Source organism: Platalea leucorodia, assembly GCF_965183815.1.
Source record: "Platalea leucorodia genome assembly, chromosome: 4".
NCBI lineage: Eukaryota > Metazoa > Chordata > Aves > Pelecaniformes > Threskiornithidae > Platalea > Platalea leucorodia.
In genome coordinates, this window is record NC_138826.1 from 59,660,693 (window position 1) to 59,685,002 (window position 24,310).

General features: G+C 47.5%; 1 protein-coding gene across 1 annotated transcript in view; it reads left to right on the forward strand.

Moving 5' to 3' along the window:
• Positions 1 to 365: 365 nt before the first annotated feature.
• The window catches only part of CACNA2D4 (calcium voltage-gated channel auxiliary subunit alpha2delta 4), a gene marked incomplete at both ends in the record, with an annotated part of 130,502 nt that continues 106,557 nt past the window's right edge, over positions 366 to 24,310 (forward strand). The window contains 10 exons of the mRNA XM_082310195.1: positions 366 to 430; positions 5,845 to 5,926; positions 12,733 to 12,849; positions 14,343 to 14,402; positions 16,494 to 16,656; positions 18,909 to 19,040; positions 20,091 to 20,151; positions 20,759 to 20,909; positions 22,512 to 22,586; positions 23,814 to 23,903. Of these exons, the coding sequence (XP_082166321.1) occupies positions 366 to 430; positions 5,845 to 5,926; positions 12,733 to 12,849; positions 14,343 to 14,402; positions 16,494 to 16,656; positions 18,909 to 19,040; positions 20,091 to 20,151; positions 20,759 to 20,909; positions 22,512 to 22,586; positions 23,814 to 23,903 (996 nt within the window). The remainder of the gene's footprint in view (positions 431 to 5,844; positions 5,927 to 12,732; positions 12,850 to 14,342; positions 14,403 to 16,493; positions 16,657 to 18,908; positions 19,041 to 20,090; positions 20,152 to 20,758; positions 20,910 to 22,511; positions 22,587 to 23,813; positions 23,904 to 24,310) is intronic.

A 24,310-nucleotide genomic window follows, 5' to 3' on the forward strand; every position in this document is an offset into this window, starting at 1 on the left:
CGTAGTCGTTGCAGCTCCCAGCACGGAGCTCCCTCCTGGCGCGGCCGCTCCTTGGGGCGCAGAGACACACCGCACCCGTGGGCGCCCGCAGACGAGGGTCCCCGGTGGGTTTTTGGCTGCCTGCCCGGCGCCAGAGACCCCTGACGGCGCCTGGCAGCAGAAGCGACGTCCCCGGGACAGAGGCAGCCGGGGTCACCCCGGGGCTCAGCCCCGCAGCAGCAGGGCACCCAGCCCGGCAGCATGGCGGGGGCCGCATGGGACCCCCCCCGGGGCAGCAGGAAAGGCGGGGAGCCCCCGCATGCTGCCGGCCGGTCCCCTTGTTGATGGTTGGTGCGTGGAGGATGGGGCCCAGGGCCGTCCCGTGGATGATGCTCTGGCTCTTCTGCCTCCTGCCCTCCACCAGGGCTCAGACGAAGATCCCGCTGGAGACGTAAGTGTTTCCCTCTCTCTGGTGTGGGGCGTTTCTGGCGTGGAGAGGGCAATGCCGCGGCATGGGCGGGTGCGTGGGAGTGCCTCCCTGGCGGTGGCAGGCACTGCGGGTGCAGGCTCCTCTGGCAGGGCACGTTGCAGCAGGGGGGCTGGCATTTCCTTATGATGGTGGCAATGGCAGCAATGGCTCCTGGAAGAGGACACGGGCACGGGAGCCACAAATTCAGTTCCCAGGTCTAGCACAGATGCAATGCCTCATTTTCCCCATTCGTCAAGCAGAGCAACGATACTCATCTGCTTTAGTTAAGCACTTTGACATCTATTAATGCTCTGCTTAATGCACTGGGCAGCAGAAGGCAAAACCAGTTTAAAGACACATTTGTAAAACCCCACCGCTGGTGCAACTTGTGGAGATACAGCCATGGAGGCAGACATCAGCGGTCCTAGTTTAGCAGGTCCCCAGTTTAGCAGAGTGGTTCCAGCAGACGCTGCTGGTTTGCAGCCTGCCGGGGACACCCCAGGGGTGCACAGCACTGGTCAGGATCTGGCCATGGGAGGCATACGCACAGGTGTTTGAGCAAAGAAGCATCTCTTCAACACACACGAGATCCAGATCGTGCAGTGCAACGTTTGCAGCTCTGAAGCTCTGATCCCTTTTAGTGGTCTGGTACACTCACTGCTGAAGAAAGCCTTTGTGCGCACATATACAGTCTGGGTAATACATACACACATGTTTATTCATGTGTGCAGATGTCAGGGGATGTTAGTGGGGGAGGTTAAATAGAGAAAAGAGGCCACGGCACCTTTTCTTGCTTGTTACTGCTCCACCTTACTACAAAGGGCGTAGTAGCCCTTCCCAGAGCTCTGGAGCATAGGAATGAAAAGCTGAGCTGCCATACAAAGCATAAACAGCCATGTTTTGTGCATGCGCCGTCTGGGTCCGGATTTGGGTCCAGGTGCTAGTGCACATGCAGGGAATCTTGACGCACCTTTTTGGATGTGGGTTTGCAGGGTACCCACGCCCGCGTGCGTGTTGGTGTGCACGAGCGGCTCCTCCAGCATGGTCGCTGCTGGAAAGCTCCCCACCAGCAGTGCAGCCTTCCCTGGCAGCCTGCCAGGAGGCTAACGGCTCTCAGCAAACCCAGTTTATAAAAACTTCACCTTGTTAAGCTGATTTAGGCAAGTTAAATCCTTTAAGGATTAAAAATGTCAGCACCACAGTTGGTAAAAGTTGTTGTGGGGCAGCTTCTCTAGAGCTGAGATAGGTCTGTCTGTGCAGGACAGCAGGTTGGTCTGGAGAGGAGACAACACTGCAATCCAGTTTCAGGAGGAGATATGTCCGATAAACTCACAAAAGTCAGCTCGAGCCCTTTCCTGAGATTAAGAGAATATTTTATATTCAAAAACTGACAATAAGACCCTTGCAGATGTGCTCACCAATACAGCCCACGTGATTACCAAGAGTTGCACTGACTTTATCCCGGGGGGGTCTCAGGAAACTTTGCCACCAATTTTATTCTTGGCTGCACTGTCAAGCCCTTCCTCAGCAAAGTGCTTCTGATTTGGGTTTCACAAAAAGGACGCAGAGGTTACACAGAATAAAATCCAACTTCTCGTAATTCCAAACCGTGCAAAATAAAAATTGACTTTCTGTGCCCAGGGTAAATACCGCATGGAAATACTTTTTGGCCTTGAAATCCGTGGCATTAAGAAGCCAACCCATCCTTTCTGCTGTTTTCACCACTGAATACAAGTGCAGGGATTACCGGCAGGCAATCTCTGACCAAATCCTTTTCTGATGTGTTTGGTTATAATGTGATAGCCCTTTACTATTGAGAGAAGAGTTACATCACTTTGCACAATTTGGAACTTATTCATGTACAAGAATAAAGAATAAACAATAGAAAAAGAGCTTTTTCTCCCCTGGTACTGAAACCAGAACAACAGCTGAATTAATCCCTGGTGTTTCAAACCCGCTCGTGAATTCAACTAGAACACAAAAGTTGCCCTTTTCAAATGAAATTTCAGTAGAATACATTGGCCAGAGGACCAAAGGGAGTAAGTCACCAGAAAATGGACCTGCTCCATAGATTACACAGGGGCATTTTGGGGACACAAAACCAGAGACTTTTGAACACCAGCTGGGTTCAATCACAGTTAAGTGACACAAAGCTAAGTCAGCCTGTGCTGCTCCCCAAGTCATGCTTGGCTTTGCGGCACTGCGCTTGGTTCCTCGCCAACTTATTCACATCTTTGCAAAGCTCACTCAGCTTTAACTCCAGCGGTGCAAAAAATCTGCTCAGCCAATTACTAGCAATGTGTCTGGGGCACAGGTCCACCACAGAAGCCACCTCCTTTTTCCTCCTGGCCACCGCTCTGCTCATCAGCTGGCCATGGCATGGGCAGGAGTGCTTGCAGTTGTGAGGATGGTGAGGATTTGGGGCTGGCTGCTCAGCCTTTGCTTCTTGGGGTACCGGGAACATCAGGAAATGCTGGTGGGAGGTGAAGATTGACCTGGTATGGCCTCTTTAGGCTGTCCCTACTGCCTCTGTATATCTGCTCCTGAGTTCATGGAGCCAGCAGCCTTAGATGAAATTTCTCTGCAACCTGATGAATTTTAGACTGACCTTTTCTCTCACTTGTTTATGAAAAAAATAAAGAAACCTATTTAAATTCAGCAGGCTGCCCTTAATTTCTCAGTACTCTAAGGTCACTTCCTTCCCTGGCAAATAATTGTCTTTTAAATATGTGAATGCCAGCATATTTCTGCCTCTTCACTTGCCTCCTTTTCAACTTCCATGAAATGCCACCATATATTTTTAATTACCTACTCTCCAGCCCTGTCACACAGGGCTTCGGGACCTTTGTGCCCTCTCATTCCTCTGTGCCCCCTAACTTTCCAACCAGCCCTCCAAAGCTGCCGATCTCTGGCTGTCTCTCTGCTCCCCCCTGCCTTCGCTCCTCCTTCCTCCTCTCCTCCTCCTTATGCCCTTTCCCTCTCCCAGGGCAAGCAGGTTTTGCAGCATGGTGCCTCAGAGAGCTGCTTTGAGATCAGCAGAAATAACAGCCCCTGAGCCGGAGCAGTGGCTGAGAAGTGGCTGTGGGGCTGCTGGGAGAGCCGTCCCCAGCTGAGCATCTGACACTTAGGGCACCCGCGTAGAAACTGTGAATTTACACAGATCCCAACCTTTTTATCGTCGAGTTCTGCTGTTACTGGAAGTTTCGAGGTTCATATATTTAGGCTTCTTTTGCCACATCCTCAAAGGCTAAAAACCGACCTTCCCTTTTACTGTTTTTATGAAAGTGGAGAATCCCAAGTCATGGTGGACTTCAGGACTTCACAAACAAGCAGATCCATGAGCAGCAGGGCCGGGTCTGCTATGAAACTGTGTCTGTGGCTGGCCTCTCTACTGACTGATGGTTGCAAAGCTCGTATTGCAGACCTTTTACCTCAACGATAGCATCTTTCTGCTGAAGCTGCCCAACAGCACCCGCTAGTCAGAAATTAATATCACAGACTCTTCCACCCTGCTGGGTTGAAAAATGATGAGGGCTGGAAGGAATAGGGGCACACACACAGCCACAGCCACGACACAAAAAAAAGACCAGGATGATGCGCACCTCATTTTTTGGGGGAGGAAAATGGGGTAAAAATAAACCTCCCTGCTAAAATTCCTATCATCATCTCAAACGTCATGTTTAGGTTCTCTCTTTCTACAGTAAGAGGTGAAGAGACTGGAGAATATTAGCTAATGTCAGCACAAAACATCTCATACATAAAAGTTACAAAACCAGCAGCAGCATATGTGCATCGAGTTAAATGCTGATTCAGAGATCCTCATACCTCAAGGAACGCGTTAGTCGCTACAACAAGCAGGAAAGCATCCCATGGGGTCCCTGTTTCTGGTTTCCTCTTTTATTCTAGGCTTGCTAGAATAACTCTGATATGGGGCAATAAATCCTGGTCTCCTAGCAAATACCCGTGTTCTTTTTTTTCTAAGAATGAAATGAAGAGATGAAAGCTCTAGCTGTCAAAATAAGATGCAGAGCACAATGTAAAAAAAAAAAAAAAAGAAAAAAGAAAAGAAGCCTTGTTCCTATTGACTTCAGCTGGTGCTAGATCACACTCAGTGATTAGAAATGAACACCTCATTGCCAATTAATGAGTGATTTAAAAAGGCACCTGCTCACTTATTATGCTCCTTTTCTAGGCAGTAGAGAGACGTTCAGTTCAGAGCAGAAGCCTTATAGTATGCTCCGAATCACCCCCTATAGCTGCCTATCTGTCTCTATTTGCAAGAGGGGAAGCCTAAACAGGCTTTCCTAGGCTAAAGTTAGCTGTTGTGATTATTTCACCATTGCTGTGCTGGCTTTACTCCAGAGCTCATCTCTATGTTGGCGTATTATTCTGCCATGAAAGTGGTGCAATGCACTGGGAAATCAGGCCCTGAGGTTAAAGTCTGCTTAGGACTGGAAGAAATCTACTGGAAGTCATATGCAAGACTCTGCACTCCATAAATAAGTAGTATATTCTGGTAAGTGGAGAAGGCCATTTATTCCATTAAATAAATCTCTCCTAAGTGAATCCTTGTTGAAGGAACTGCATGTAGGTGGAACTGCCTAATGTGAATCATGTAACAGATTTCTGATGAAGTGCTCTGTCAATTATGAGAGCCATCTATTTTGATTTGGATGGCTCAGTGTTCAGGCTGCTCTTCAACATCCTTATGTTCTCCATGTGGTATTGCTATCATCAGTTATTTACAGGATGGCACAAATGCGAGTACTGTTTTACAATGATGAGGTGCATAATCTACTCTGGCGTTATCAAGCCGTAGTATCTCCACTGAGAGCAGTGAATTTGTCTGGCTTGTTAGTCTCTGCCCCATGCAGATCCAGGAGCTGGATCCAAGGGGTGAATCTTGACAATTTCTTTCAGGTCTGACACTTATTTCTCTTCAGGAGTCTTAACATTAGGTGTCTAGCCCTTCACCCCAGGCTCCGTCTGCAATCAGTGAAGACAAATAGGTGTCTGCAGAGCTATTTATTTCACTTTACTAACAATAGAGGGAACCAGATGATATCTAAGACCAAATGTACAACTTTTGCTCCTCTAAAGTTAGGCGAGACAAATTCCACTCTGAGTCAAAACATAGTGACCAAGAGCAGCAGAACTCAGTGTTTCTCCTCACTGAGCGATGTCCTGGGCAGAATGTCCAAGAGTAGCGCTTCCCTCCTGCCTTACTGTTTGTCTGGCTGGCAATCTGGGGAGAAAGCATTGTCATTATAGCAGCTTAGAGAAATACAGGAGGGGTTCATACTCACAAAGATGGAGTTTTCCCTGTCTGAAGAAGTAAGCAGTTCTGCTGACTTTGAATTATTAACACTGATTTTTCTTTTTTTCCCTCTTTTTAGGGTGAAGTCTTGGGCAGATGCCTTTGGTGGGGAGCTGTACTCCATTGTGACTAAGTATTCGGGCTCTCTCCTGTTGCAGAAGGTAGGCAAAAGCTGCAAGGCTTCCCTTGGCTTCGTATCACCTCCCCATGTAGCGCTCCAAGGTTTCCCCCTGGGGTGGAAGAAAGCAAAACACACAGGCCACCAGCTAACTTTCAAAACCATGCAGGTTCATATCCATAAGCACAGAGTGATGCCTTGCGGCCATTATCCATGAACTGGAGAGGGGGATCCATCTAACACCTTTCCTGCTTTCATTAGCCATGGCCAAACACCACCTAAATTGTCTTATTTTTTAAAAATACTTTTTAACAGTACTCCTCATGTTTCCCCTCTGATGATCATTTCATGCCCTTCCATACTGACCCTTAACTCTTCCCTTCCTAAATGCATATCAGTCCCTCTGCTCATCACTCACCTGCTCATTGTCACCCCATCGTCCCCTCCTGCAGCTCTCCAGCTGGCACTCTTGTTTATTTCTTCTTCCTCATCTGTCTTCCTCCAGTCACTCATCAGTTCTTTGAATTGTGCCTTTAAAACTCTGCTTTGGACAGGGTTTCTGAGGCAGATGCCCTGGAAGCCGTGATCTTCCAGAGGTGCAGAGCTCTGCCTCCTTCATGCCTGGCTCAGTCACCGAACAACAGGCGCCACTGCGCTAAACTCTGCCAGCATTAAAAGGTGTAGCCGGAGGGGCTTTAAATAAATGTTCCCATTTACAGCTGTAGAGAAGTTGCCCTGTTAACTTTGATTCCTGAAGTCAGGGGTGAACGGCTGCTCCTCTTTCAGGGTTGGTGAACTCTGCACTGCAGCAGCAGGGCCGTATGGATCAGCACCTCCCAAGTGCTGCTCGGGGGCCTAGTGGCTGCTGAGGGGGATGCAGTCCCCTCTCCACCTCATGTGGCTGTCCAGTTCCTTTTCTTTACTCTTTCTCTGATTCTTCTCTTTGACGCAAGCTGTACATTGCCTTTTAGGTGTCTAAATTCTGTCTTCTGTCTAGTAATAACGCCCACTTGCCAGTGCAAAAAGGGATCTGGATATCATTTGGCTTGCCTTGCCCTTGGTTTCCCTGTCCCCACAGTGCTGCTTTCTGTCTGGAGGAAGGGAGCATCTCCTGCAGCACCATCTTTGCCAGGCTTGGCCAAGCATCCACCACAAAGGTCTATACTGACCATCAGCTCTTCTTAGGAGGAATGTGCCACCATGCAATAAAAAGTTGTCAGCACTGGTATAGGTACTTCATGCCCTAATCATGAGGCAGCTGTGGTGTGGTATCAATGCAGGGAAAAATTTGGCTTTGAGCAGTTTTGATGATGTTTCTGCATTGCCTGTTCTTCTGTGGGGTCCCCAAATGGTAGTGCCAGAGGCAAAGTGACATGCTGCAGCATCTCTCGTGGGCACTGGAGCTCCAGTGGGCAGGAGATACAGATTGGGGATATTTGATAGTCAGGTATCTGTGTCTGATGCTCTATAGGTATTTGCTGACCAACAGAAAGTCTGCAGATACCAGCTGCTTCTGGAAGATGCAAAGCGTGTCACCTTATTGCGTGAAGAAATACTGTAGCCGTTATGTCTTCTCCTTCCTGCTTCAACACAGCCAGCTTGTGCTGCTTCTGTGGCTACCTCTACTGACAGATTAAGGGGGTTCACATTCCTTAAGGTCCGAAAATCAGTGGGACTAAGCAGAACAGTCCTTAGCTTGAAAATACCAGTGTTGCAAAAGTTAACAGTGGAGGCCGAGGATGGCAGATACAGCACTGAGGTGGGTATCAAGATAGCTGTGCTGCGTTGGCCCTCTGGAGATGTTGCACCAGGTCATTTCACCTCCCTCTGTCCACACTATGTTTTGACTCTTGCAATCTTGATCTCTTTGGAGTAGGGGTTATATTGAGACCTGTAGATGCTGCTATAGTACCACTAAAAATGACAGTCATGGCAACCAGATAGTGAACAAAAATTCACAACTCTATCAGCTTTTGGTGTAATTCACTGGAAGCAAAGAAAACTAATTTGTGATGAAAAAGAAGCCTGAATGTAACCAAATCCAATCTAGCATTCATGTCGAGGGGAGTCAAGGCAGAGTTATATTTCCCTGGTGGTCTGAAGCCTTATAAAATAATCACGCTTGCCTGCCCCAGTCCATGTCCACATGGTTTTGTTCTTGGAGAGGGGAAGGTGTCTGTTTTGCTCTTGCACATGTTGGGGCCTGGATGCAGCACAGACCGATTGTGCTTTGCATAGTCTCTGGACACCCCTGAGTGAGACAGTGTCACCTGTGACTCAGAGGAAAAACGTCCTTCAGTGGGTCACTGTCACCACTTCCAGCAGCGGGTACAGGCGAGCTTGATCCAGCCTTGCTCTGTTAACACTTCAGCAAAGAGTCATCTCCTAAACGCATGTCCTGCCCTGCCCTAACTTAAGCAGTTTAAACAGCTTAGGTTTACCTTTCACCACTCAAGTCCCACTCCTTGAGCTCTTTCATTTCCCATTATTGCCCTGGGACCGGGGAAATAGTCCCAGGGACACCCCCTTATTTCCCTGGGACCAGGGAAATACGGGAGGACTAGCCAGCACCCACTTCTTCAGTCCTTCTCTCAGCCTCCATTTCTTTAGCAAGCACTGGGGCAGATACCTTCTCACATATCAGCATCTCAAAGCAAGGGACCATCCTGGAGGTCTCCCTCTGCATCGCTGACATTTACAGTGCTGCAGAAGGACAGCTTCAGGAGGGTGCAGACAAATCTTTTACTAACAGGCAACATTTTCATGCCCCATGAGATGCACCTTGGCAGACCCCGAATGGTTTTATGTAGATCACTGCACTGGTCCACATTGTGGGCAAGTCAGGCCTGGGGAGCCAAACGTGCAAAGTCTGGAAATGCAGCCACATGTGCTCCCCAGTCACCTTTCTCTCTTTGGGCCATCGCCTCTTTTTCACATGAAATATTTCTGTGTTCATGAGTATATGCAGACCAGCAGAAGGGTGGGGAGCACAGTGTAGACACCCAGACAATTCTTTCCTCAGTGCTTGTTTAAGTCGACGGGCATTTTGCCTTTGAGGAAATACAAACTGAGAGATAACAGCACCATTTCAAATTTGATTTCATGTCTCCCTTGTGCCTAATAAACTTGAAGTAACTAGCTTATTGTTGCTTTGAGAGCCATAACTTTTCAGTTACTGAATGTTTTGCATGTAAACTTTCTCTTCAATATTTAGCATAAATTTCATTTTGTGGTTTTGGGTCTGTTTGGATTTCTTTGAGTTTTTTTGTTTGTTTCCCTCAAAAGAACCCTAATATCGAGTTGCAAACCCAAATTGTCTATTTCTTACCAGGATTTATTGTTTCCAGAGACCTGGTGAACCAGTAGACATCTCTTGAATCCACAAAGGCAGGTTCTCACCCTGGATCAGAGAGCTTTGAGAAAGCCCCTAGATCACTCTCTGTCCCAACCAGTCAAGATATCATCAAATTAAACCTCACAGAGGTAGCAAAAGCTGAAGAGTGGTTTTGGTTTGATGGCTGAAGCATTCATTGTATTCTCTTGACTATTATGCAGCAGAGGTTAAGATAAGCTTGTGCACTTGTCTGGCATATCAGCCTGGCTCAGAGATGATGGATCTGTATTAAAATGCTGGCCAGGGTCTAGGACAGCTGAGGGAAATACAGTTAGAGCAAAGAGGCAAAGTGAAAGGCTTAGTAGGAGGAGGGCAGTAGCATCTCCTAGAGCTAAGGAACAGAGAGCTTGAACCTGTGGCTTGTTAGGTCTGTCTGCCACAATCCTCCTGCTGCAGTTGGCCAGGCAGTGACCAAAGGCCTGGGGCCACTGACTGTAGCCATGCCGGGAGGACACCGTGGTGGTTCTGGGCTTCTCAGGGCTTGCCTTGGAGTGATAGAAATACCATCAGCTTCAGCAGACCCAAAACTTACTTTTTCTTCTACTATGTTAATGATGCATTATAAGCGTTCCTGAGCATTACCTCCTGCTTCCTTCTGTAGCTGAGGGGCCGATTGCCTTCCCCAGTGGATGGGGCTGAGAAAGGACAGCAGGGCTTGGCTCCAACTATGTAATTACTAGAAAGCACTACAAAAATAACTACATGGCAAAGAACAAAAAAATTAAAGAAGTGCAGTCAAGACACTTTCCTGGGTGAAGATGAAAGGAATGTCTTTCACACTCTTAATATAGTTTCACTAGCAGTGAGTAATGCAACACTGTGTACTTCAATGGGCTAAATTTCATGGAGGTGGGAACAAGAAAATATACTTGGTGACATATCTCTGTTCACAGATAAAACTTAGGATACTGAATCCTGGATCTTCCACTTCTAAATCACCACCCCCATCACTGCGGAAGGAGAATCTTAATGAATTGCTCCTGCTGTTTTAAGGAAATACTAAGTACTAGATGAATATGAAAAGACTTTCTGTTAGATCAGAGTTAACTTTGTGGCCCATTTTCAATGTCAGATGCTTTCAGCCAGTTCTCCCAAGCCTGTAGCTGATTCCTGTTCTGTAAATTATAATGATCTGGTAATGTGAACCCTAAACTCAGGTTGTGCAGGTTCAGCTACAAGCACCTGTGTTGACATTTGCTGCATGCTTTCAGCCATGGTGTCTGGTAACAGTATTGAAATCACAGGTACCACTCTGTTGTCCACCTTTGGGAACTCTTGCAGTGAATATTCATTAATAGCAGGAGATTTTAGCGGCAGGGATACAGATACAAAATGGTTTGCTGGATCATTTGTAGGAAAAAAGCTCAAAGGGGATCTGAGCTCAAACCTGGTGTATTCCTCGCAGCCAACTGAATCTTTGCAGAAAGTTTTTTGGGTTTTTTGTCTTCCCAGCTCTGGCTAGTTCCCAGGGCTGAGACGTGTGTATGGTATTAGCAGACTGCTCCTGATTACTTTTACCCTAATAACATCTACTTGTCAATGTGTCAAAAGCACATTAAAAAATAACTGAGAGGTAAGGAGCCCTGTTCTTTTTAATTCAAGATATGACCCAAGGTAACCGATGGCAGGTCACTTTGTAAAGCGCGTGATTGCCTGTGCTGGTGTGGTCCTCCCCCTTCGCTAGCTTTCCCAGGAGAGATTACCCTCCTCCCCCCAAGAAGGTCCTGATTAAAGCCCAGCCTGGCAGAGATCACTTCCCTCCTGACAAAACCATGACATGGAGCTAAATGGGACAGGCACCAGCTGGGATGTGTGCTGTGGTCTTGTCAGCAGCCAGGGACCTCAGTCGGGGGGTGGTTGTTGCACATCCCTCTTTCGGCAGCATGGTTACGCTAACCTTCGTGCTCAACCTGACCTCCTCCTCCTCCCCCGCCTGTCCCAGCTACTCAGCCGCAGCAGAGGGGATGTGAGGCCTGGCGTTTTTAATCCAGTAAAACCCTTGCTGTTAATCATGCCAGGCAGAGTGAGCAGCCTCCCCGCCATGCCTGCTGCAGGCTGGATGCTGCTGCTATTTCTGTCTGACCTCCTCAGCCTGCCCCATCCTTAAGGCATTTCTTACTCTGCCTGTGCTCAGCCGCCCTCCTGGATGGTCAGTGAGCTTCTTGAACAAAAGGAGCTCTACTTGGTCACCCTAAAGACATGCAAAGTCGTCCCCCCCATACTTTCTTCTAATTCAAAAGTGCCACTAAAGCCTCCGCCATCCCCCTACCCTCTTCACTGCCTCATTTTGTACCAGCGCAAGAAGTCCAGCCCTGGCTGAGATTGCTGCTAGAGTGCTAATGGAACATGAAGATGGAGGGGATGTGCATACAGAGAAATTATGATGAAGGAGCAGGAAAATTCACACTTCAACAAAACACTCTCATTGCTGGGGAGATAAGGCTCTGTCTTTTCTGAAATAGGTTAATCATATTGTGTCCTTTTGCAGTTTTTTTTTTTTTACTGTTTCTGCCTATTTCTGTTAGCTTTGGGATTTTTTGAAAAGGAGAAATAAAGGCCATTTTATCCAGTCTTGAAAGGGCAGATTTAGGGATGCAGATTAGTTACCCAGTTTGGGAGTACTCTCAGGTTTTTAATGACTAGGTTATATGAAATGTGGCCAGAAGAAACTGGTTATCTCTAAAGCTGTCAGACCCAGATCCTCCTCGTTATGGCATCTCTCCCAGTGGGGGCAGTACTAAGTAGCCATGCTCGTAATTCCTAGTTTCTGGGAAGTGCCCCTCTGCTGCTCTTGGCCCAAAGCATGCTCATGTGTGCTGAATAAGTAGCATCATAACTGTCTTGCTGACCTTTCCTTGGCAGTCTCTCACCTAAGCACTGAGCAGACCCTACTTGCTGCAGACTTGACCAGCTACCCTACAGATATGATGGTGCTGTGGGAGCACGGGACATGCACTAGCATGACATTTCTCCCAGTGGTGCCTCAGAGCACATATGACATAGGAGGCAATATAATGACAGCATACAGCTCTGTTCCCCTGCCCATTCCTGTGTCTTAAGCAAATTTCAGGTGTCATCTGATGCATATAATGCTATTATGGATGTAAGCACAATGTGTATTTTAGGCTTTCAAAAGTCGCCCTTCTGCTTCTCTCCCTTATTTTCAGGCATAAACAGGTTCAGGTACATTGCTGTTTTCAACAGCCACGAGCTCACAATTAGATCAGTTCCTTTTACTTAATCAAAATGCTTCGTGTTATGGACAGTGATCTGCACATGCCCAAATTATGGGGTGAAAAGGGAGGAAAGGCAAAGATGGGAGAAGGTGGTAAATCAGACCAGTTCTTTCAACACATCTTTCTCCACCAAAGGCAATACCCAGCTAACAATAATAGATTCACCCCTCTCCTTACGAGTCTCCTGCTCAGCAGGATTTTCTGCTTTCCCTTGGGTAGAAGTACAAAGATGTGGAGCCAACTCTGAAGATCAAAGAGGTGGATGGCTTGGAGCTGGTGAAGAAGTTCTCGGAGCAGATGGAAAGCATGCTCCGCAGGAAGGTTGAAGCCGTTGAGGTATGACCATGGGGGCTATGGGAAGGAAGTCCTCTCCCGTCAGCCCCAGAGCAGTAGACGCAGGCCTCCCGCCTGTAGCAGGAGTGTGTGGGCGCAGGGGTTGCGTGAGGACTTCCTTGCCCAACCAAATGCCTGCTGGTGCAGCTGGCTCACTCTGAGCTTTAAGTAGACACTGGTGGGAGGATGTGGGCGTTCAGACAAGGGAATGCTGGCTTCTCCTTCAGCCCAAAGTAGGAAATAAGATAAAAACAAAGTCTAGGAATAAATATGAGGGAATGAACACTCTTTTAGGAGAAAAGAGGCTTGATTCTATAGCTGTTTAAAGAGAAAAAAGCCTCTCACAAGTGAAAATAAAGTTCATCCTTGCATAATGCCCTCTGGGCCATTGAAGACTGGTAGCTTGTTTCAGATGTGTGTGTGGCTCAAGGGAATTTCCTGCAGCCCCTGAACGTGAGCTGCAAGGAAGGTGCTTGGATTTCAAGATGTGTACATGGGGAAGCGTGGAGGAGGTGGCAAGAGGTCTTTATCTGTTGCTGTGTTGGAGATCAGAGCAGGTAATTGTTATGGCCCCTCTTGTTGCATCTAAGGATCTATCATATTCCCTTATATTTACCCACTATGAAAAGCATATTACTGTAGCCACAGAGCCTTTACTGTTTAAAGCGTCTAATGTGGAAAAGTCATCCAGAAACACATCATTTGAATCTCAAAGTGAAATGTGGGCATATTTAGGCCCAGAGCTTTGGCCCATAACATTAAATTCATAGCCAGACTTTTCCAATGTTTGGATTGCCTTATCCTTTGTAAAGGAGCAAAAAGTAGTTTTGCTGAGACTGTCGCTGAAAACATGTACACATTTAGCTGTATTCATTCCCAGTCTGTACCAATTGAGAATTAGTGCCCTGAAGCATCATATTGGAGAATACTAGTTGATTATATTGCCTTCCATAAATGGTAAGAGCTTATAAATGGCCACAGCATTGCTGAGCCCTTTATGAAATCAAGTCATGGTCTTTGTCTCTGTAACAATACCAGACTGAGACTCCCACAAGGCCTTTTCCTTTGATGAGATACTGACATCAGGCTGGGTCTGAAATGCCTTTCCCATGGCTTTTTGGAAGGGTTCACGGAAAATGAAATTAGATCTCTGGCTGTTGTTTCTCTAAATGGACATGTTTCTGTTTGTATATGTCCTGTGATATCTAAGATTGCTCAGGGGTTTAGTAGGGACTCTGGAGTAAGTAGGTGTGAATATACTTGGCAATAAATAGCTGTGAATACACCTTCCAAGCTGTAAAGTTGCAGCACAGAATGACAGGTCAGCAGAAAAGGAGGGAAAGAGGGAAGTTTATAGCCCCGTGACTCTGTGTTGTGGTGAAGGAGGCAGTCATGTGTCTTTTCACTAACTGTGTGAATGGCTGATGCAGCTGGAAGAGCTTCTGGAGGGCTTTCCACGGCACCCCCTCATCTTTCTTTCTGTGTGTTTGCATTAGAGGTTGGTGGAAGCAGCAGAAGATGCAGATCTGAACCATGAGTACAACTCCTCATTGGAGGTAAGTTTCTCCTGGTCAGTGACAAAATATGACATGCATCCTCAGGGAGACTAGCCAAAAGGCAGGCCTAGCAGCACCCAGCCACCTCAGGTTCCTGGACAGGTTAGGAGTTCCCTTGTCTTCAGGACACTCAGCTTGTCTAGAAACTACTGTGAATAAGAGACTCCCTTGGCAGATCCCAAACCTAGTAGCACCAAGGATGTTAGTCCCTTTGGCTCTGGGAAGGGAAGGATTTGAGAAAACTTTGGGTTGTGTGATGTTATTGGCATTACATTTACTGCACACCAACATTGTCATTATGTGACGTACTAGTGCAAATTAGCTGGTGCTTTGTGGGTTATTTGACTGGAAAATGAGCTAAAAATTGAGTGTGTATGAGCAATGAGGAGGATGCTGTAACAAATACCCATAGCAAACCATTAATCCCAATGAGCTGAGTTTCTCACCATCTTTCTCAACAGCTCCCATTATCTTTTCTCTAGCCTGCAGACACCCACTTGTCAGGACTTCTCGTTAGGTGAATGTTTGGTACTGTCCAAGCAATTTGGATAATTTGCTTTCTGATAATAACTGTTTGTTGTAGTCAAGCTATGGGTTTATTGCTGGTAAAGGGAACTGGAGTGAAAACTCTGATGAAGGAAGTCCACTGTCCGCTATACAAGCACAGAGTGCTTAGCAGTACAGGCTATCCCTGCAAGTACACCTCTCCATGCTGGGCAAGGGTGGGAATGAAAACGCCTCTTGAAATCAAGCTAGCTACCAGTTTCACCTCTCCCACCTCTTTATTTAAGAATCATATTACAGTCATACTAGTTGGGTCGTAGAATCATAGAATCATTTAGGCTGGAAAAGACCTTTAAGATCAAGTCCAACCATTAACCTAGCACTGCCAAGTCCACCACTAAACCATGTCCCATCTACACGTCTTTTAAACACCTCCAGGGATGGGGACCCAACCTCTTCCCTGGGCAGCCTGTTCCAGTGCTTGACTGCCCTTTTGGTGAAGAAATTTTTTCTAATATCCAATCTGAACTTCCCCTGGCACAACCTGAGGCCGTCTCCTTTCGTCCTATTGCTTGTTACTTGGGAGAAGAGACTGACCCCCACTTTGCTACAACCTCCTTTCAGGTAGTTGTAGAGAGCAATAAGGTCTCCCCTCAGCCTCCTCTTCTCCAGGCTGAACAACCCCAGCTCCCTCAGCTGCTCCTCATAAGACTTGTGCTCTAGACCCTTCACCAGCTTTGTTGCTCTTCTTTGGACACACTTCAGCACCTCAATGTCCTTCTTGTAGTGAGGGGCCCAAAACTGAACACAGTATCCACGTCAGCAGCGTTCACAGTAAGGGTCACGGGTGAGTTGAGGTACATGACTGTATTTGCACACACAATTTGTACCCCATGAGTACTGTTAGTGTTTGAACATAAATCCTTAAATAACCGCTGCCCTCAGACAAAGTCAACAAAAATATCTTAAAAACATGTGTTATCCAAGGGTGAAGAGTGTCCTGAAGATACTAAAGTGACGGTAGAGGCTAAATCCCCAGTGGCCTTCACAGGGGGAAAACTGCGTTTTCTTTGAGCACCTTCTGCTCTATCCTTTGCGCTTGACAAGTGCCTGCTGCGTGGAGTGACAGAGTGAGGGGATAATCCTGGCTGGATGTACATCAGGAGTTAACTGTAGTAAATGACAGCTGTAGAGACAGGGCAAGTAAGGTCAGCATCAACATGCCCTGTAGCAAACCTGGGAGCCAGACTCAGTGAGACACTCCACCTCTCTGGCTAGTCACTTAAATACCTCTGAGGGACCACAGGAGCCTGCCGATGTGTCCCTTTGCCCTCAGGTGGCTCTTCTGCTGCTGGTTATCACCATGCTTTCAGTCATGTGGGCACCTGACTGGGCAGAAACCATCATTTGGGCAGCTTGACACTTTCCAGCTGATAACGGCTCTTGTTTGCTGTTCATCTTGATCCTATTTGAAACCCGAATTCTCCAGATGTCCCTTTTTTAGAGTGTTTTTTTCAGGCAATGCTGGTAATAGTCTGTCTTATACTCTCTTGTTGCCTTTGTCTTTTCCATTGTCTTCATCGATAGTTTGATTACTACAACTCTCTCCTGATTAATGAGAAGGATGAAAATGACAATTATGTGGAGCTTGGAGATGAATTCATTTTGGAGCCAAATGAGCATTTCAATAACCTGCTGGTGAACACAACATACAGTGATATCCAGCTCCCCACCAATGTCTACAACAAAGGTAATGGCCTCTACTGGCCTCTACTTTCTCACTACTAGTAGGTTGCTGTGGAAACTACCAGTAATAATACTGAAAGAAAGGATGGGAATAGAAAAAAACAACTGACACAAAGAAAACAGGGCTGGAAAGGTACTGTCCCAAGGTGCGGTCATGTCTGTGCTGTAGTCTATCACTTGTGACAGGGCTTTGGTATAATCTGCTTTTGGAAGACTTCTAATGATGGACAGTCCTTCATCTTAGGCAGGCAGTATATTCTCCTAGGGTTCATCTACTCAACCAAAGATGCTGTGAAACAAACTGTGATCTGAATTTATTGGCAATTGTTACTCTGTACAAAGGGTCAGATCCACCAAAGTTTTCAGGTGTCAAGAACCTCATTGATTTCAGCTGAGAATTTAGACCCCAAGTACCTTTGTGTTATGAAGCACTAACACCTCACAAGGACACTCTTAACTCCCAGTGAGCATATCGATAGGGGACTGGGGGTAATTCACAACTGCTACTGGGACATGACTGTTCTGAGCTATTTTCCATTCTCAGCAAGCCTTTGGCACTCTGGCAGCTGCAGGAGCTCAGGGAGGCACCAAGGCTCACATGGCCTCATATGTGCCCAGACTGTGTCCTCTCCTCCTGTACATTCACACCACCCCAGCTACACACCAGAAACTAGTCCATCTCCAGGCTGGTCAGGACACTGCCAAATCTGCAGGCTGAGACACCAGTTGCGATTGTCCTAAGTTTAGTGCCCTTTTTGGCCAACATTCAAAGCTGCCTGAACTGGCTCCTTCCCTGCCTCCCCATCAGCTCTTCCCCTTGCATATGTTTTGGCAAGAAAAAAAAGTGCCATTACTTCTTTCTTAGATGGAGCTCATTTACAATCTTCAGGACCAGACGGGGCAGGCGCTGGTGACTGTGCTCACGACTGCTAAATTATTTAGAGGGACAATAGAGGGAGTTCTATTTCTCCCATGATTTTAAATTAATTCCATCTGGTCTGACAGCCCCAGACGCTAAAACCTTGCTCACAATAGAGACACCAGCAGAGCTGGCTGTGGGTAGCTACAGCAGAGCTACACAAAGTACGCTGCTGCCTACAGCAGCACACTGAAAGAGGTGGCCAAATGGCTGCTGTCAGAGACAGCAGAGAGGCACTGCCCAGCTAGCTGATTTCTTGCCTGTACAGCTTGACACAAACCATCCAGCTGCTCTGGCTATGGCTGGAGGATGAGCAGCAGATAGAGGAGGAAGAAGAGGGCTGCTTCCATGCCCAGGGCTCCTCCTGGGAGAAGTGCCTTGCAGTACTCACTCCCTCTCTTGCAAAAAAACTGCAAGCCTGGCCCTCCACAGCTCTTCTGGCTCCCTTCCTGCATGAGTTACTTTGGCCTCATCACTGGGGAGTCACAGTTCAATTTTTCCCTTATTTTGACCAAAACTGCCTTTAGTAAAGTGACTAAACAGGAAGTGGTAGGTCAAAGCCCCATCCCTTTCAACATTAATACAGTTAATCCTACAATGACCAGTTTCTTATAATTCCCTGTTTCTATTGCTGCTGCTCTGTTTGGTCTCCTGAGGCGATGAGTCAACACAGACACCAAATATATGCTGCCTCTTATGAGTTCTTGCAAGTCTGCAACTTCCTATTGATTCTGATGAGATCAGGGGCAAGGGAGGACAGCTCAGACTTTGTGAAAGAAAGTGCAGGCAAAGAAGAAAAGAAAGAATTGTTGGGGAAAAGAGGAGAGAGAGAGAAATGGCATGTAAATCCTAGAGCTCCTCTGTCTTAGGTAATTACATCTCACATAAATTTAAACACTCTTTGTAGAAAGGCTGTTCCACTTAGTGGTGCATCAGGCAGTTGCCTTACAACAGCCACACATCCCCCCTTAGGCAGCAGCCGAGTCCTGCCTGTGTGGTGTGCCAGTTGTGCTCAGCAGACTGCTGGTTTCCCTGGGTCTCTCGGAGCCCTCTTCCAACCCGACATTAATGCCCAAGGGCAGGCAAGGCTGGAAAAAGAAATGGGGATAATAGCATATGACCAAGCTGAGATCACCTGTGGTGGCCAGCGGTGACCTTCTCTCCAGGATTTACTTGAATGATGCATCCAATTCCTGTCCAATGTCAAAGCTTTGGACAAGACTGCATTCCTCCTGGGGCTGCCTTTTTTCCCATCCCTCTCCTCCACTGGGGGTGGTGGGTGCCCTCCCCTCTTTTGCACACTTTTTTTCCCCATATTTCTATTCTTTCCCCCACAGACCCTGACATCCTGAATGGTGTTTACATGTCAGAAGCCTTGAATCCTATTTTTGTGGATAACTTTGAAAGGGATCCCACACTGACCTGGCAGTACTTTGGCAGCTCCACTGGATTCTTCAGGCTCTACCCAGGTAAAAGAGCAGAGATCAGCTTCGCTCTGTCAGCGCAATGCAATAGTCTTGCAGGACAGGGTCCATGCCGTGGAAGAGCCCAATCTGGGAAGGTTGGGGTCAGTGTGGGCCCATGAAGGGCAGGGTACAGTGAGCAAAATACTCAGTGCATGGGCTGCTGCTGCTTAGGCTGAAGGAATAGTGTCCACGGCAGGCATAAACCCCTTTTTCCCACGTGGACCAGCTCCCCAGGCATGTTACCCTTGCAGTCCCAGAGGAGTCTGCTTGCAGGGGTGTGCCTCGAGCAGGCTGCCCTCCAAAAGCTCACAAAACACCATGGAAGGACCTGCAAATCTCACAGGCAGGGTACAGAGGCTGCAGGAGGGCTCCCTGCCTCGTGCTCCCCTGTGGTTTTTAGTGGCGGCCACAGCTTCTCTCCACCTCTGAGGCCACACGTGGCAGATGCAGCTGGTCGGCCTGACTTGTTATCCACTCGCCAGCTGCAAGCGGCACGTAAGGTCACGGTGCAAGAGGGAGGCCCCGTGCTTGGAGGAACCCACGAGATCCTCCGCAGCTGTAGCTTGGCCTGGTGGCCCCTTCGTCAGATGGCTGCATGCCCTTGTTCTGTGACCTGTCACGTGTTGTGGAAGGGGAAAGCAGAGATGACTGTGAACAGAGCCTTTAGCAGGAAATCTAGGACACGTCCCTGTCACTGCTGCTGCTTTTTTATGCTCTCAACCACCCTTGGGGAGAAAAAGATGTTGTTGAGAACTGCATCAAAGTGGCAGAAAGTTCAAAGTAAGTGCAATTGCTCCCCAAATTCGAACAGACCATGCCTAGGTACATTTTTTAATAGAAATTTAATAAGCAGTTTACTGAGAACTGCCAAAGACCGTGCAGCTCTGCTTGTGTTTCTGCAGAACGGCTGCTGCTGTTGCTGGCCAGACTTGCATGCCCCCGCGGCGTAGCCGGGTCTCAGCAGTGACAGCAGAAGTGTGGGTGCCTGGGGAGCAGGGAGCAGATGCCTGCCTGGCTGTGTGTGTTGATTGCTCCTTTTGCTGCTTCCTTCAGGAATAAAGTGGTTACCAGATGAGAATGGAGTCATCTCCTTCGACTGCAGGAATCGTGGCTGGTAAGAGTTTTGGAGAGACTTGGCCAAAGCACCTTTCAGTTTTCCTCTCTCTGCCTCTTTTCCAAGGTGACACCTTGGTGAGTTGCTGATCAGCAGATACCGCCCCATACTGCTCGTGTGAGAGATGAGGGTACATAAACGGAAGCAATATCAGGTTAGGAACCCCTACCACCTGCCAGCGCCAGCTTTCCATATGGCATCTAACACATGCCACATGGAAATCACCACCAGTGTATCCTTCCTCTGTCCCATCCTCCTTATAATTCTGTGACTGGCGGGATGGGGCTGTTCAGACTCCAGAAACGCAGGGCAGTTACTCGGTCTACTCAGCATTGCTAAAGGAGGCTTTGGCAATTGTCGCTCTCAGGTGAATCTGGACATACATCTGCAGTAGGCCCAGCACTTGCCAATGTGGGAAGTGAGATGCTGGGGCCGGTGGGAGAGGCAGGTTGGTAGGAAGGGACCCATCGGATTCCCAGCCTGACCCTGCTGGATAGCTGCGCTTGTGGTGCACGTTATGCTGCGGCTAGCATCGTGTGACAGCAGCATACGCAGCGTTCCTCCTCCCTGTACGCTCACCCTGCTTCCTTGTATTCTTTTTATAAAGGTACATCCAAGCGGCCACCTCTCCCAAGGACATTGTCATCATTGTGGATGTCAGTGGGAGCATGAAGGGCCTGCGGATGACCATTGCCAAACACACCATCATCACCATTTTAGATACTCTGGGAGAAAATGACTTTGTCAACATCATTGCAGTAAGTATGTCCTATTTTCAGTGCTGAGTTGTCTTCCTTGTGCCTCGTACCAACCCTTTGGTCCCCTTAGCAAACTACAGGCATTACAGTGGCGTAACAACAACACTTAGCACCTATGTTGGATGGGGGATTAAAACCAATTACCCTTAGGAAGTCAGCTTCATGTGGTCAGCTAAGTCATCTCACCCCCCTATGGAGGATGTCGGGTCTATCCTTTTGCTTACTTAGCAATGTGACTGCAACAGATGATAAAAAAGTGCTGTAGAGAGACACCTGAGCTAACAGGGACCTGAGTTCATAAATTCACCTAGCATAGTATAGCGTAATCCTGTGTTTGGGTCCAGTAGCAGTATAATCCTCAGGATAATGTTTCCAGGCTAGAAAATTACCACCATATGCCTTTTTGTGCACCAGCATCCTGCAAGGCTGCAATCCAGTTCAGAGTCAATCTGCACAGGCCTGCATGGAGTTTGGTCAGGTTGCCTTGGTGTTACTCTCTCCTTTTTTAAGCTCTGGCCAGGATGAGGATGGGCCGGTTACCCACACAGAACCAGCACCACTCATCACAGAAAGCTAAACTTTTCCATGATCCACGCCAAGACTGGAGGGGTTGGTGCCAGGTTAAAGGCAAATGGCTACTTACCTCCTAATTTTCAAAGCTAATTCAAGCACCATCTCTTTCCCCAGGCTCCTTTCTATAAAAGTTTGCCAGGGCACAGTCACTAAGATATAAAGTCTACTTTTTGTTGATAGCTTCTTATTGTATAAGATAGTTAGAAACTCCAGTGGTGACAGCTCTGTCTTTATATGGCTGGATAGGTGGAAGAGTGAATAGTGTCAGCAGAAAAATGGAGGGAAATCATTAAGGAGTTTGAAATACCATCTGTTCTTTAAAAACCATCCCAGAGAGAGCATATAATACATATTCCTTTACTGTACTCACACCAAGAACCTACTGGCTCAGACACATTATAGCCTGACCTAAGCACCTCTTGATCAGCTGAGCATCCGTGGCCTCTTAGCCATGCTCTTAGGAATTATGCTCTTCTGAACCTTGCAGGAAAAGGTTTACACTGACATGTTTTACCTCACATATGTATCAGGCTAGAAGCATACACCCCACTAATTATCACAGTTCGGTGGATGTGTGGTAACTTGATAGTTATCATTCAGCTGTGTGCCAGAGGCATCAGACATCAGGCTACAAAACCACTTGCAAGGTTCAGCTGGTGACTGGGGACTCACAAAGTCTTCAGAAGTCAAAAACATGCAAATAGTGCTAGAAGCAAGGCCAGGGGCACAAGCTAATAGACTGTGGAGAAAATCTCTACAGTGCGAGTGGAAAAAAAAGTAACTTTGTATGTGTAGATATGCCCAGATAGGACTCAGCAGAACACCATAATTAACACATTATTTAAACAAATAAATATGAGATTTATCAAAATTATAATTTGCCATGATCACTACAAGCAATTCTTAAGGGAAATATGTATAAAATGGCATAATGCTCCATACTGTTTTCTGAACATCCACCTAGGACATGAATCTGTTTTGTGAATTTTCTCCCATTACAACCCCTTTCTTTTCATTTTCTCTTTGCAGTACAATGATTATGTTCATTTTATCGAACCCTGTTTTAAGGGTATCCTGGTCCAAGCAGACAGAGATAACAGAGAGGTGAGTACCAGGCTCCTATCGATGTTATTCAGGTAGCTCTCTTAATGTAAGAAGTATATGGGGTTAAGGTACTGTGGCATGAAACTCCAGGGGCAAGAAACAACCGTCTCCCAGAAGCATGTGGGTTTGCATTTCAGAAACAAGCACCAGTTCAGTGGTGTGTGCTGGCTCCGTGGGTCACCTTTGCTTACACGAAGCGGCTGTAAGACGGGGTCAGCTGGCTAGCTGAACAGCAGCAACCAGCTTCCCTGTGTCACAACAGACTCGGCACCACCGCTGCCAGAGCACGAGGGGACCTGGGCCAGACCGCTGTGGAAAAACAGCGCACAGAGGTCAAAGGTTCTCCATCTTTGAAACCCCACAACCTCAGCCCTCAGAAAGGAGAAAAACCAGCCCTTCCCTGGTGAATGTGTTCTCAGCCTGGCCTGATCCTTCGCCAGGGTGGACTGCCAGCAAGCTTCCTCTGATGAGGGGCTTTGCTGCCCTGATCCAGGAAGGCTCAGGAGCCCCGAGGTGGTCAGCCTGTGTCTGGCTGCTCCACTGCCTTCTGGGCTGACTTGTATTTTTAGCTCTTCTTACTGGGTTTTCTTCTTCCTTTTTCTCTCTATATTAATACCACAGAGGTAGCACATCCCTCCATGTCTTCAACAACCAGAATTCTCTCCAAATTTCTTTCCCAGCTTAGCCCTGGGTCACAGAGCATGACTCCAGAGGGTGATGACTCCTGCAGTTTCCCAAAGGATCCCCAAGCCTTTTGGACACTATGTGGAGAGCACTGTCTGAGGGTTTCATTTACAACCAGATCAGTGTCTCTTAAGTAGTAGATAAGCAGTCATTTTTTTTTTCTTTTTCCCAATCCTGTTGCTCTTGCATGCACAGGAATGTTTTTTTTTCCTGAAGGGGTGGATAAGGCAAAGTCTGATTTCTAATAGTTTTGTCCCTTGCATGGTGTTTCATGGACTGCCAATGGTTCACAGCCCACAGGCTGAGAAATGCAGTCCTGCCGTGGCAGCGTGGGCAAAGGTGCAACATGATGGCACTTCCAATGGAGCAGCCCCTTGACTTTCCCAGCTCCATCCATCGCGGTACTGCACTGACCTGCCAGCAGTGGTGAAGGATCAGGAGCCCAAAGGCACAGACTTTTCTAGGTCACCCTTTCCTCCTCTGGTCAAAGGGAGCACCCTGCCTGCAACTCATTGCTGCCTTTTTCCCCTCTCTTCTTGCCAGCACTTCAAGCAGCTGGTGGATGAACTGCAGGCAAAAGGAGTGGGGACTGTGAACAAGGCTTTGACAGAGTCCTTCAAAATCCTGAGGGAGGTAAGAGAGTCAGAGCCGATGCTTGTGTCGGGCACAAGTGTCACTGCCCACCCTTACTTTCCCCTCTACATCTAATGACTTAGCAGATCCCTCACGGTGCTGCAGGGGGGAGGTGGTACGAGCTGATGTCACGGGCCCCAAATTTGCAACAAGCAGTGTGCCGGGGTGACCTGGCTTTGGGGAGGGAGGTGTTGGTTTGTGCATGATGCCCTGGGGCTGCTGATCCCTGCCTAGGAGGAATTAGGAGCTGGAAAGGCTGTGGCCTCATGAGTGTTTCCTTAACGAGCCCCACAACTGGGCATTGCCCAGGCACCTTGGTTATAGATGGTGGCAATAAAATCTAACTGATCAGCTGAGGGCAACAATTCTGGTCATAAGTAATGTTATTAGTGAGCCTTGATAAGTAG